The 14,623-nt window shown below is 52.7% G+C and overlaps 2 protein-coding genes across 6 annotated transcripts in view; one reads left to right on the forward strand and one right to left on the reverse strand.

Annotated features, from left to right (window-relative positions):
• Positions 1-12,145, reverse strand: part of LOC112670035 (high density lipoprotein binding protein) — a 68,979-nt gene extending 56,834 nt beyond the window's left edge. The window contains exon 1 of one of the 4 annotated variants that reach the window (XM_025463753.3): positions 12,003-12,145. In XM_025463753.3, the coding sequence (XP_025319538.1) occupies positions 12,003-12,040 (38 nt within the window). In that variant the 5' untranslated portion in view covers positions 12,041-12,145. Of the gene's footprint in view, positions 1-8,189; positions 8,326-11,290; positions 11,316-12,002 lie in introns of those variants that run through there. The other 3 variants (XM_025463754.3, XM_025463758.3, XM_049100897.1) reach the window with 3 other exon arrangements.
• Positions 11,910-14,623, forward strand: part of SEPTIN2 (septin 2) — a 33,989-nt gene continuing 31,275 nt past the window's right edge. The window contains exon 1 of one of the 2 annotated variants that reach the window (XM_025463759.3): positions 11,910-12,043. The gene's annotated coding sequence lies outside the window, so the exon portion shown is untranslated. Of the gene's footprint in view, positions 12,044-12,314; positions 12,418-14,623 lie in introns of those variants that run through there. The other variant, XM_025463760.3, reaches the window with a different exon arrangement.

The following is a 14,623-nucleotide window of genomic DNA, read 5'->3' on the forward strand; positions in this document are numbered from 1 at the left end:
ATTTCAGTCACCCCTTCCTTTAGGAGATCAACAAAGATGTACAGAAGTGATGCAATGTTTGAAATGGTCGGGAGAAACCGGCAAGGCACTACTGAGACGTGTAAAACTAGAACACCTCACCAACAGCAGACACACGCCAATTCAGCGACCACATTTCAAAGAAGCTCCTTCCCAGAAGTGCCGAAGAAGAACCCAGAACGCAGAGGTGCAACTCCTCTAAGAAGGCTCGCAGGCAAGGAATTAGAAAGAACACGAGTGAGCATCAGCGAACAAGCGGTTAACTATATAGCGCCACGTCCAACCACAATAGGTGTGCTGTCACAAACAGTGAAGCGATGGTTCAGGTAATGGCCTGGAGTGGAAAGACCGAGGATAGAACTTTTTTAAAATTGGGATGTGGGATCCCTGGGTGGCGCAGGGGTTTGGCGCCTGCCTTTGGCTCAGGGCGCGATCCTGGAGATCCGGGATCGAATCCCACGTCGGGCTCCCGGTGCATGGAGCGTGCTTCTCCCTCTGCCTGTGTCTCTGCCTCTCTCTCTCTCTCTCTCTCTCTCTCTCTCTGTGTGACTATCATAAATAAATAAAAAATTTAAAAAAAATATTTAAAATTGGGATGTGGGCTTCCATGTAAGAGGATGCCCACCTCTCTGGTGTTATCAGCACCCAGGTGAAGTGGGCAGGGGAGACTCGTAACACAGCGCTGGCTCCTCAAACAAGCAAATACATTAGGGACTACTAGCTCTGTCGGAAAGACTGCTACCAATTTAAAAGGAAAAAACTGGAATGCACACCGGGGTATCTGACTGGAATCAGAAGTCCTGGAATGAACCCTTGTTTTCCAACAGAGAGAGAGAATACACACGACTGTGTTTTTATAAACATACACGTGTGTGCATGTGTGCACCTGTGAGTGTGTACATGCACAGATGTACACACACACACATACTCTGCGGCTCTATCCACTGAGAGGGCCCGGGTCAGTAACACATCAACAACCGCCTACCTGGTGTCCAGAGTCTGCTTCTCTGAGCACCACCTGCCATCAAAAGGAAGCAGGCATCTTTGAAGAAAAGGCTGATTCCCCGTCTGGGACAGGGGAAGCACACGAAAAGCCCAGAGTGTCTTGCTGTACTAAAAAAAGCAAGATGTTCTAAATGAAAAAGGGGGATGCATCAGAAGGACCTGGGAGCCAGCTTTAAGGGCTATGAACATTACAACAGATAACGAGGGAGGGTGCATCAAATACAACGGGAAGCAGTGAGCCTAGGCTGATACAGGAATGTGACAAAAATGAAAGTCTGACAAATATTTAGTTTCACAAGTTACCCCCCACCCGCCCCCCACACACACTTAAAATGACAGAGACTCCACAGGAGAGAAGTTTGGCAGACACCACAGTAATCCACGACCAAAGTGAACATCACCAGTAACGGGACACACTGAATTTGTGAGCCACCCCACGGAACGCAGAGAAAACCTGGCATTCCTTCTGTGCCGTTCCGGCCACAGATGCAAAGGCTGAATCTAATAGAAAGGAAACACCAAACAAAACCCACACCGACAGACATTTTACAAAGTAAGCACCTATAATCATTTCGAGAGTCAAGATCAAGAAAGCCAAGGTAAGAGGCGTAAACACTGCAGCTTGAAGACAACTACAGAGACCTGGCAATGAAATGTTACCATGTGATTCGGAACTGGATCCTTCTGGTGAAATGTGAATGGGCCTCAAGGTAGCAAAGAGCATCCTCCTTAACTTCCTGATTTTGATGGCTGTATTGTGGTTAAGGAGGGGAGAGTCTTGTTTGTAGGAAATACATAAAAATATCTAAGGATGATAAAGTTTCATATGCCCAGCTTATTCTCAAATGGTTCAGAAAAGATGCTTTGTACCATACTTGTAACTCCTCGGTAAGACACCTAATAAAATTAAATGGAGAATAGTACTACTTTTTAGTTAGTAAAATAACGAATGAACGAATCCCTGAGCACCTGCGTGGCTCATTGGGTTGTGGGTCTGACTCTTGATTTTGATTCAGGTCATGATCTCAGGGTCCTGAGAGATCGAGCCTGCCGTCGGGCTCCGTGCTGAGTGCAGATCCTGCTTAGGATTCTCTCCCTCTCCCTCTGTCCCTCCCACCCTCACCTGCTTGTGCACATGGTCTCACTCATTCTGTCTGAGAAACAAATTATAACACAAATAAATAAATGCCTTCTATTGGAAATGAATATATTGATATAATATAGCAGAGGGGGTGGCAAATGGCAGTGATCCTTCAAAGTCAAAACACACGTGATTATATATTTAATCTATTTAGATCAATGCATATTTCACTCACTTTCCATGTAGCATAATAAAATTTTAATCACTAAAGTCTGTTATAATCATCTTCTCAGAGTTCATAAAAGCAGATTTTCAAACCATGAGAAAGTGTCAAGGAAGTCACTGGCAGCACTAAGACCTGCCCAGCTGCTCACCCGAAACAGCAGCAGTGTCAGCACGGACCCCCACCAACTCCCCCTGGGAGGGCCCCTCAATGCTCCTCGGCTTTTTTAGACACCACACCCACAAGGGAAAAACAATGTAAAGCCCAATCAGACCGTTCTCTGAGCAAGACCCAGAGACACTGGCAGATGGGGCAAGCCATGTCATGAGACATGGTGAGAGGAGCACCGCCCACGACGAGGGGAGCAGTATCTAGGTGGGGGGAGGACGGCGACCACGTCAATCAGCACCAGGTTTAAGAGAAAGGAAAGCAGCCCCCACCACCACTTCAGGATGGGGTGAAGAGAGAAGACAGACAAAAAGTACATTCCGGAATTAAAATATTCCTCTAAGAAGCCTCTTAGTGCACACGAAATCAGTACTAAATAGACTAAATTGAAAACAGCCTTCCATAAAGCCGTATGCCAGACTGACAGCCGACGCCGAATTTCAAGTCAAATGCCACGAGATCCGATGGAAGAGAAAGACCCACCCGTCACCACTGTGTGCTTCGCAGGCCATTTCCTCCTGGAAGATTTAGTCCTAAAACTAATGGTAGAACCTGAAACCATCAAGTCCGTGTTGGAAAAAAATGGACGGGCTAGAGGTACACCCACTGTCTCCGGCTCAGCAGCACCCTCAGGACTGGAGGGAACCCGAAGCCCCAGCCAACCAAGGACAACATGGTGAGAGTTGGGGGAGACAACGTAAGGAAAGCCAATGGTGAGCCTACCCACGATTTACAGATCGACTGCTGATGCTCCCCAAGTAACACCGTCTTTTTCTGTTTGCCCAATCTTTCAGAGAAGAATTGCACTTACAAATCTCAAGGGGACACGGTGATCATCTCCAGCATCTGCATAAACTAACGATGGACCCTGACACCACCAAGTCCGACGGGTCACCCTGGCTGCAGCTGGCTCTCGTCTGCACATCCCAGACACCACCACGCTGAGCACTGGGAGCCAAGGGGCTCTGTGCACAGGCAGCCTGGCAGCACTGCTGAGCTCACTGGCGGGCGACAAAGGCGACACACAACTTTGGTCTCATGGGCTGGCGAGTCAGCTCTGAGCATAAGCAAATGTATCAAAATAGAAGCCTTGTTTCAAAAGAAAAAAAATATTCTTCAAATTGATCTCACACACACTGCTTTAAGCCACTACTACAGGACCACCTAGCTGATCTTCCACTTGTCAGAAAAAGTCAAAACAGTACACATAATTCAGAAATTCCACTTGAAAGATATTTCCAAGTGAGCCAAGTATTAATAAAATCAGAAAGCATATCACATAAAAGTAAAATGAAGAGCAACACTACACATCTGATTTCGTCCACAAGAGCTGGCAAATGCCCCTACTTGTCCACACACGACGTCCGGGAGTCAGTGTGCTATCGCCACCAGGAAGGACACACGGCGAGCCCCACTCAGACACACTCCAGGGCCTTCTGTCAGTTACGGGACACCGTCGAGTAACACAGTTCACGACTGTCAGAACGGTGCAAAAGAAAAGGGCCATCCTTTCCCCTTATTTTCATTTTTCTAAATTTAATTTCCAAAGAAAGAGTTAAAGAGAGGACCAAAAGTTCTCGACTCTATGTAACGAGGAGTCAGAGACCGCACGTTTTGTATTGGGGGAGCCCTGAGAAGCAGAAACACTTCTCAACAAGTCACTCACCTTAACCAAATTTTAAAAACAGCAAAACAAAGCCAGATACATGACCTCCTTTCCAAAAGTATTCCTTCTAATTCCACAATTCTGTTGTTTCCCTTCTCTCTCGTACCTTCACTTGAAGACCAGACCAAAGGCTCTGGTCTTTTCCGGGATAAGGGCGTTCTCTCTAGCCTCGCCATCTCTCCTGAGGTCGTCTGTTGTGGCAACCTCTTTAGGAGTCAGGCTCTCTCCAGAGCCTCCAGATGTAACCTCCTGGAGGCTGGGAGCGGTTGCCATGCAGATAGCAGCCATCAAAGCACCTGCGGAGAAGACTGTTTTCCCTCCCCCAGGAAACACACACACCCAGAGCTTTGCAGAATGCCGCAGAACCAGTAACCAGGGAAATTCAGCCATCACGCCCTCCTGTGCCCGACCCTGGGAAGAGTCAAAAAGATTCTTGGCTCTCCCTCACAGCAGTGCCCTCCCTCCCAGCCCCTTTGACTTAATGGCAGCGCCCAGGCCCAGTAACGTGCAGACCTAACTCGCTGTACCACCACCAAGTTCACAGCACAGAACTTCCCTCCGACGGCACGACAGTTTCTGCGGCAGAGGTGGGAACACGTGCTGAAGTTATCTTCCCTCTCCAGAAAGAAACCAGAAGTAGCCCTGGTCCAGCCTGCACTCTACCTAGAAGCTTCAAGCACCAACATCATGAAGCTTACGGCTGGGATACAGTGTGTCCTGCTCGGGAGTTCTCAGGTGAGAGCCCAGTAGCATCCATAGGGTGCCCTCTGACCCAGCACTGCAATGCCAAGAATTACCGCTCTGCTTCACGAATGTGGTCCCCAGCTCAACCCGCACACCTAAGGTGGGATACTTGAAGATCACACAAAGGGGGTGTGTGATTGATGCTGATAAAGGGGAACAGCATTCAAGACAAGCATAGCAGGTGGCTTTATGCCAGAACACCGGGCCAAGCAGCAGCGGCCCCTAAACGCTGTGCCTCGCCACTGCATAAGGCACATGCAAAGGATGCTCTTGGAGATCACAACACTTTGTTGATCCAAGCACGTCCAAAGCTCAGGAAAAAGTTGCTCCTTGGTTGGTTGAGGCCACAAATTCAACAGTGGTGGAAGAACACAAGAGCAACGTGTGGAGACCTGACCATCGGACTGACTTATCACTATGTCCAGCAAGTCGCTGAGTCTAGAAAGCTGTCCTGGATTCAGCAGCCCATTATAACTCGCCAAAAGTCAGTAAAAGACAAGTGTTCAGAATAGCTGCTGTACTACAGGGCCCCCAAACAAGCAGACACCCACCAAGGGCTCCTCCTGAAACCCACATGGAGCCAGGGGCCAGGGACACGGAGAGAGACAGGCATGCCGGTAAGATGTCGCCAGGGAGATGCTGGTGCTGGGTGCTCTGATGGGGTGATGGAAACACCAGTCCAGCAAGAGTCCTGAGAAGAAAGCTGATCCCTTGGGGCAGCCCCAGATGGATGACAGCTGACAGCAGCTGTCCGCAAGTCACCCCATACATGGGCCCTGCGTGCTTGTTGACTTTGGGCCTGCCCTTTTTTTGGGGTTTCATTAGTTCACTTCCTTACCCAAAATGTACTGATGGATATGTACTTGGTGAGAAATGAATGCTTAATGACTGAATAAAGGAAAAAGATTCAAAATTCTAAAGGATGCAGGATAGTTTCAGTATGTATCTCAGAGCAGAATATCTTGCTCCAAAAGTTTGGTTGGCTCCACTCTTGGAAAAGACTCAGGAAAGGCTGCATGGACAGGATATCGGCTTCTTGACCCCAAGCTTTAGAGCAGCCCTGAGACAGCGAGGAAACACTACGTCAGTGTGTCAACATACGAAACTTCTAAAACTGAAAACAAGGATAAGAATGAAATCGTTAATAGATCTTGACTGTGCTCCGTCTCCTGCCCGTAAGAAGGAATTGAAATCCACTGTGGTATCACTGTGAGGACCAAGTGAGCTCACGTGCGGTGCTTCACAAGAGACGGCACAGAAACAGCTCAGGGAAGACCAATACTGCAGGCAACAGTCCTGCAAGGAGCTTTGCCCAGCCAGTCTCTACTATCCTCAACTGAAAAATGAGGCCTGTGACAGCCACACTCCAGGGCCCTTTTAAGGACTGACCCTGCCAAGTAAGGCTTCTTCTTTAAAAAAAAAAAAAAAAAAAAAAAAAAAAGATTTTATTTATTTATTCAGGAAATACACAGAGAGAGAAGAGGGGCAGAGACACAGGCAGAGGGAGAAGCAGGCTCCATGCAGGGAGCCTGACGTGGGACTCGATCCCGGGTCTCCAGGATGATGCCCTGGGCTGAAGGCGGCGCTAAACCGCTGAGCCACCCGGGCTCCCCAAGGGCTTCTTCTTTTTTTTTTTTTTAAATTTTTATTTATTTATGAAAGTCACAGAGAAAGAGAGAGAGGCAGAGACATAGGCAGAGGGAGAAGCAGGCTCCATGCACCAGGAGCCCGACGTGGGATTCGATCCTGGGTCTCCAGGATCGCGCCCTGGGCCAAAGGCAGGCGCTAAACCGCTGCGCCACCCAGGGCTTCTAACCTTCAGCGCTGCTGACCTTTTGACAATTCTTTGTCATGAGCTGAACTGGGCACCAGAGGATGAGGAGCACCTCTGGCCTCTAACCACTAGATGCCAGCAGCACCCCTGAGTCACGACAACCAAAGAGGTCTCCAGACACCGCCAGATGTTCTCTGGGGGGCAAGATGGCCTGGTTGAACCATTGCTGGAAATAAAGGGCATGGTGCCTGTTATGCAAGAATCAACAAATTAAAGCTTTACTACGCAAAGTGTTTCGCATCACTTGCACATCCTTGAAATGGATCACAAAATGGGATGCTACATGAGTGATTATCAGCTCCAAGTGCCATCCTTCCAAACTTGAAAACTCAATTTCCGATAAACTGAGGTGACCAAGTGTTCTGTGCTACCAGAGGAATAAAAAGAAGAGCCAAATCTCAGAGATTCGGCTTTCTTATCTTTAAAAGGAAGGAGCTAAAGTCCTACAGGTCAAGAAACACCCTGAATCACCCCGATTAAGCACAGGCCCCAAAGTGAAGTCCAGGTTTCCTGACTCCTGGCCACGGCGAGGACCGCCTTCCTCACCTGCACAGGCATCGTGACCCTTTGTCAAGTCTGGCAGAATGAACCAATGCCTGGCGGTCTACACTGAGGGACAGGCACGGCTGCATGCCTCACAAGATCCACCTTCAGGAATGTCTAAAGGTACCACTTCATAATGCTTATTTGGAAAACATTCATACTGATTGCTCAATGGCCCCTGCTAACTAAACACTGGCTCCCGCCTCTCATTATTACTCTGGGTGAGGCCTGCAGTCCCTGGGGTGGGGCCTCGGGGCACAGCTCAGCCTCTGGGAAGACCCTCCCCGCCCCCATGACAAAGCCTGGGATGGAATGGGCAGGGGCTGTGAAGGCTGCATTAATACTGGCTTTATTAACACTATAGCAAGTCTGCTATAGTCCAAGGAATAGGACTTCCAGCATAAAAATACTATAAAACACAACAAAACAATGTAAAAATCAGTAAATCCCTCATGATTCTTCCTCAGGAAGTATCTCTAAAATTGTTTTATCCAAGGTTTTCCTTGGATGTATTAGTCCTTGGCATAAATAAGAAAGAATAAGATCATGTTGTTGGCATTGCTTCACCACTTGCTGCACGTAATTCCATTTAAAATGCATCATGGCCGTCTATGGTTCACTTGCAATTTTACCTCATTTATTAACAGTGCGTGGTGAATCAAATAAACATAAGTTAGTAACTTCTCTACAGAGGTCATATGCTTCTTGTGTGTGTGATTTTACAAACACTGTTGAAAAAAATAACCTCTCCTCACTAGAACCAGTAGCTCTTACAGGAAGGGTTCCTAGAAATACAATTATATGATTAGACAGGGTGTAGGGATAGTCACTGCAGAGGCATAATTACCCTCCCAATGAGCTCAACTACTTACACCCCGCAACATCTGACTGTACGTGTCCCCCTCACCTTTGGTAACTAAAATAGTCGTGTTAGTTTCTTCCAGTTTGTAGGGGAAACAGGATTTCAATGTCAATTCTCTGATCATCAGCAAAACTGAAATCTTGCTTTGCTTCTTGGCCATTCGAATTTCTTGACCACGAAGACTGACCTGTTCATCTCTTTTTTACTAGGGTGTTTCAGCACATGTGTAGGACAAAAACAAAATCGACAGCTGGGCTACACAGGACTAGCAAAGAATAAAAGAATCACAAATTTAAGTGAAATTCATGTTGCAAGCTAAAAATAACACACCCAGTGGGCACTCAGAAAAGTGAGGAGAAAATACTATTAAAAAGGACGTTTTGTTTTGTTTTGTCCCTTTCACAGGCCGGGTCAAAGGCTGTGTTTTTTGCCGCTGGAAAGGGAAACAGAATCTTTGGACTGGGGACACTCATTACAGTGCAGGGTGAGATATCATTCTGGAGAAAGAGGAGGAAGTCCGTCCATGGTAACTGCTAAGATTATAGTCTTCTCCTTCACTTAGCCCGCTGGACAAAGGCAAGAGGCAGGAAGATATTTTTGTGCAGAAGCTCAAGAGACAGGAAGACGGTGACAGGGTGTCTTAGGAAATGGCCCAAGCAGGTATCTCTGCAGTGAACACCACAGCTGACAAGTCCCAACTACTGACATTTGAACAGATGGGAAAATATCACCAGATAGTACAGAAAAGCCCTGAAACGAAAGCCAAAAATCCCAAACCAACATAAAGTAGCCTGAAGCAAACTGTGACTTCAAAGAAAGAAAACCCCCCAAACTTAGGAACGTCCTCAGAGATAAGGGGAGGTACAACAACAAGCTACGAACCAAAACCAAACCAGGATGTGAGAAGGCTGGAACAGAGGGGGCAGGAGGACAGTCTCAGGGACATGCATGGAGCACAGCTCAACAATACGGCCCACATAAAGTTGAGAACGCCTTCCAGAAAGTGGACAACCCAAGCAAAATCAGTGTCCATCCAGAAGGCCCAACAGTTGAATTCCACAAAAAGAAGGTGAATGGGAAGAGATCAAAGCAATAAATTAAAAATGTCTAGTGTTGAAGAACGGGACTTTCCACGTAAGAGGGGCCTAAAAAGTAGGCAGGACACTACATGGAAACAGACTCCGAGGGACATCACTGCGCTGCGTGTTGTGCATTTCAGGGAGGAAAATCCTTTAAGCTTCAGAACAGAAATATCCACGTATAGAGGCCGAAAAATCAAAATGTCAGAAGCCTTCAACAATAACCCTCAAGACAGAAGTCAGAGCAAAATGGTGTCTCTCACCCAGACACACGGGGAGAAACAGCATTTTCGACATTCTTGTTCTCGAAACTTTATCTCCCCTTCATCTGCCCCCGGGCAACGCCTTAAGGAAGCGTTCCACCACAATGAGGGTAGCCAAGTCCAGAGAAAGGGACACTGGTGTGTCCTGGAAACCAAGGACCCTATGAAGGGGTCGGGGTTGGGGACCTGCAAGAAGAATACAGCAGGTGGGAGCCTGGAGGATGTATATCCAAGAAGAGATTAATAAAATACTGAATTTCATCAGACAAAAAAAAGGACTGTTTCTTGAAAGCTGATTTAGACAACTGGTCAATTTGGGACCGTAATGATAAATACACAGAAAAAGCAAACAAAAAACAAGACTCACAAGAACACCAGGAGAAACAAAATCTGATGACGTGGAAAAGGTAAAGTAATCGCAGCACACCATCTGCCTAGCTGTGAATGGCCCCATGGAGTCAGAACATGAACACTCAAACCTGGACTAAGCAAGGTAAAGGTGCACGGGCTTCAGGCGGCCGTGTGTGCACGCAGGGAAGGTAAAAGGAAGCTACAGACATCACATTCCTTCTCAGGGTTAAGTGAGGAGACAAGGCGTGCAACAAGAGGAAAGCCATGAACCAGCAGGCGAGCGCAAGTGCCGCTCAGAGTTGGAGGCAGAGACCAAAGGAGCCCACCAAGAGGGGGACGTGTCTGCTCTGCAGGAGAATTGACAGGACTGGGGAAGGCAATTCAGGGTCTCCTTGAAAGCCTTCCTACATTTAGTATTCCTTTAAAAAACTACTTGAAGATACAACCTTGATTTGAAATAAAATTAGGTCTTAATTTTAAAATCCACATGAATGCCAATAAAATGTATTAAGGAAGAGCACACATGGTCAATGTACTGTTATGAAATTAATTGCAGCCATCAAGATGACACGTCTGGAACAACACGCCTGGCTCGTCTCTAGCAGTACTTAAGGAACATTAGCTTGCCTGGTCAAACAGCCCACTAGGGATTGTCACTTGTAAAATGTCTGATTTTAGAAACACACACACACACACAAAAAGAACTTAGGCACAAAATAACTCGTGTACTCAATTTCTAAAAGGTCATAGAGATGAAGACCGTTTGATTTTCTTGGTCTTCAAATGTCGAACCTTGTGGTGCTTTTATAACTAAAAGGAAAAGGCACTGTGACACGCTGATGCTCTCTGGGTTTCCACTTGGTCAAAAGCTTTTCAATATGCGAGGAGCTGGACCTCTTGCCAGCAGCTTGGCAACTAAACTCAGTTGTGCGCTGTTTCTTCCAGGAGCTTAGTTATTTCTTCCTAATGAGAAAGGGCAAAGCTTCCTCTGAGCGCGGGCCCTGGCGGGGGGGAGGTGGGGGGTGGATGTAGGCTCAATGGACCGCACCCAACAGAAGCACCCTTCGGGACTCCGAGGAGTGTGTTCTCTGCTCACACCACCCTGGCAAATGCGCAAGTTTTGTTTGGGAAGCATGAGTGCAGAACCTATGGCATCCAGTCGCGAGTCACGCGGGTAAGTCACCCAGGGGGACGCTGCAATCCCGGGAGAGCCTGCCCTAACCGGGCCGTCCTGGAGGACAGAGAGGGCGCGAAGGCCTGCAGGACGGGAGCGGCGGGACAGTCAGGGCCGGGCCAGCCGCTCGACCTCCCGCCCGTCGCGTCCCCTTGGCAGAAGCTCGTCTTCCCGATCACAACCCCCGGTTCTGGCGAGACTCCTCCTCCGAATCCAGTCCGAGAACCGAGAACCACGGCCGGGTGGAACCGCAGCGCCGCCTCCTTCCTATCTCCGTACCTGGGGCCGTGTGTGCGCTGCTGCCCTCAAAACACTGCAGCCCGCGCATCCCCGCGGGCGAATCCCCCGTGCCAGGCCACGAGCTGCTTCGGGAAGAGAAAAACCAGCGCGCGTCCTCTGCCCTCTGCGCCCCGGGGCCGAGCGCGGCCGCAGGCTTCCCCGCCAGGTCGGGGCGGCCGGGGTCGCGGGGCTCGGGGTCCAGCGGGGGCCAAGGACGCGGGCGCACAAGGGCGAGGGGCCGCGCTCCCGGCCACGACCTGCGGGTGCGAGCGCGCCGAGGTCCCGGGGCGGGGAAGGGGCGCCCGGGCGGCGCACCCCGGGCCCGCCCCGCCCCCCGCCCCCCGCCGGCCCAGGCCGGAGCCCGAGTCCCCGGGGACGGCCGCCGCGCTCTCCGGTTCGCGCACAGGCCCCGGCCCACGTGACCCGCGGCGGCCAATGGGGCCGAAGCCCCCGCACCAGCGAGACGCGGGCGGCCCGGGGCTAGAGCGGCCCGCCCGGCCGCCCGCCGCAGCCCCCGGCCCCGCTCCGGCGCTGCCCGCTCGGCGCTGCCGCCATCTTCCCGGAGGAGAGCGCGGAGGCGGAGGCGGAGGCTCCCGGCCGCGGCCGCGCCGCACCCCGGCCGCCCGTCTTCCCCTCGGCGGCCCCCCGGCTCGCGCTAAGCAAACGCCCTCCCTCCCACGCCGCGCACCCGCGAGGCAAGGACCCGCGCTACCTGTTCCGCTCTGGTCGGCGCCAGGAAGCCGAGCTCATAAGGTGGGCGCCGTGGCGGAGCAGGGACGAGCCGCCATCTTGGTAAAGGAGAAGAGGCTCCGCTTGACCTCCCCCCGCCCCCAGCCTCTATATGGCCAACCGCCGTGGGAGGGGCGCGGCGCCTGCGCAGAGGCGGCCAGCGCGGACGGGCCTGCGCTCTCGGACGCGGCGGGCGGGGGCGGGGGCGGGGAGGAGGCCGGGTCGCGCCGGGGCAGGGAGCGCGGGCGAGGGGGCGGGCCGACGTGGTGACGCCACGCGCGCGGGGCGGGGCGGGCCGACGTGATGACGCCACGCGCGCGGGGCGGGGTGGGCGGCGGGCTCTGGGCGGTCCGCGGCGCGGTCGGTGGGCGCCTGCTTCTCCGCTCGTCTGGTCGGCGGTGAGTGGCTCGCCGGGGCCCCGCCGTCGCGGGGTGGGGGGGTGCGGGCTGTAGGCGGGCGCGGCGGAGGCCGGCGGCGGAGGGCGGCAGGCGGAGGGCGGCGGGCGGAGGGGGCGCGGGCGGCGGCCCGCTGGGTGTGGGGGAGGGGCGCAGGCCCGGGCTCTCCTCTGCCCCCGGGTCCGTGCTCCGCCCCGGGGCCCCTCCTCCGCCTCGGGGGCTCTCCTGCGCCTCGGGGTCCCTCCTCCGCCCCGGGGCCCCTCCTCCGCCCCGAGGGCTCTCCTGCGCCTCGGGCCCCTCCTCCGCCCCGGGGGTCCCTGGTCCGCCCGGGATCCTGGTTCGCTGCAGGCCCCTCCTCCGCCCCGGAGGTCGTCTCCTCCGTCCGGAGGTCCTCGTCCTCCGCTGGCCCCTCCTCCGCCCCGGGGTCCTCCTCCGCCCCGGGGGTCCTCCTCCGCCCCGGGGGCCCTCCTCCACCCGGGGGCCCCTCCTCCCCGGGGGCCCCTCCTCCCCGGGATCCTGGTCCGTCCCTGCCCCTGCCCCTCCCCCTCCTCCGCCCCGGGGTCCTCGTCGCTCGCGGCGGGACGTGGCCGGAAGAACCCGGCGCGGCAGGCCTGGGCGGCGGGGGAGGGGAACCGGGCGGGGCCTGCGGGGTCCGGCGAGTGCTCCGGCGCGGGGTCTCGTCCCGGTTGCGGCCTCGCCCCGCGCGCCCCGCCCCGCGCTGCTCTGGGGCTGGGGTCCGGCCCTGCCCTGGGCGCACCGGGCACGTGCCCCGCGCCGGGACGAGCTGCTCCGACGCGGCCGTGCGGGGTCCCCGGGAGGTGCGGCTGCGGCCCGGGCGGGCCGTGTGTGTCCGCTCCCCGCAGGCCGCCTGTCGCTCCCGGGGCCCGGCTCGGCCCGGACGCTGGCCGGGAGCACTCGGCCGCCCAGGGGATCCTCATGCTTTTCCCCTTTTGCATCCTGACCTGCCCCCTGGCACTGCAGCCCGGGTGACGACCGGGGCTGCCGGGTCAGGTCAGATGTGCACGGACTGCTTTGGAGCTGGCAGGGCGACCCAGGGAAGCGGGGGGCGCGGCTGCCCTCGTCCTCGCTCATGAGTGCGCTTCAGGCTCCTTTCTAGACCGACTCCGAAGGCGTAAGCTAAGAGAAGGGCGCACCAGAACCTGCTGCAGCATTGGGCCGAAGGCCTTTTACCTTCTGTGTTTACACCACGTCGTGCTGGTGGTCACACGTGTCGGTGTCTGTGACGCGCTGCCCCGGTAGCCGCTGAGCTCACGCTGTGTAGGAGTCGTGCCTCCCTCAGATCCAGAGAATCTGAAGGTCGAGTGTCTCAAGAGCTTTGGATTAGGGATAACGGACTCTCGGGGTCCTCTTCAGCGTCGCTGTGTGGGTTGGGGCCGTGTGTGTAAATGCAGGAATAACACGACCGTGATGGGTAGTTAGGGCAATCCGCTGGTAGAAATACCACTAGCGAAATACATTTATACGTATTGCCAAGAATCTAGTTTTATCCATCTGTTTTTCATCTTTTGTTTTGGAAAAGTTGCCTTGTTCTGTGTGAATTGGGATGGGAGTGTTGCCCTGTGGAAGAAGGAAGCCATGCTCAGGAAAAGACAGACGTCTAAATTGCCAGCGTCTAGAATGAGCACAACCTGAAATGAAAGAATGAAGTTTTTGTTTGACCACATTGAGTGTGGGGGATCCAAATGGTCTGCAGTCATGGTGTAAATCACAGAGCTTGGCATCCCGTGTTGCAGGCTTTCTTAGTGAAAACCAGGTGCTTCAAAAGTTCCGTGGTTTGGTCCTCTTTCAGCTTCATTTTACATTAATTAGCTAGTAGCTTATGTTGTTAGAAAGTCATAGTGGATCCAAATTATATTTCAGGAAAAAACCTGAATGTGAAAGAAATAGGATATGGCAAGAAAAGCTTGCTAAATTAAAATAATTCATAGCCTGTTCCAGTAATGGTATTCTCCATTTTCCCCTACGTGTGTATCCAGTAGGTCTTCCTGCTTTCCTTTCAGCGGGAAACTGATAGGGAGCAGTGAAAGTTCCCTTTCTCTCCTGAAAAACAACCCAGTCCTGCTGAACAGGATGAGGTGAACACAGGTGGGCTCCAGGTATAGCGTTCTCAGGGTGCTCAAAAGAAGTTGATCAGAACCTAGGCAGAGGCCCAGGGTTCAGTGAGGAGAAGCAAGTCTGGAATTCAGGA

Source organism: Canis lupus, chromosome 25, assembly GCF_003254725.2.
Source record: "Canis lupus dingo isolate Sandy chromosome 25, ASM325472v2, whole genome shotgun sequence".
NCBI classification, from domain to species: Eukaryota; Metazoa; Chordata; class Mammalia; order Carnivora; family Canidae; genus Canis; species Canis lupus.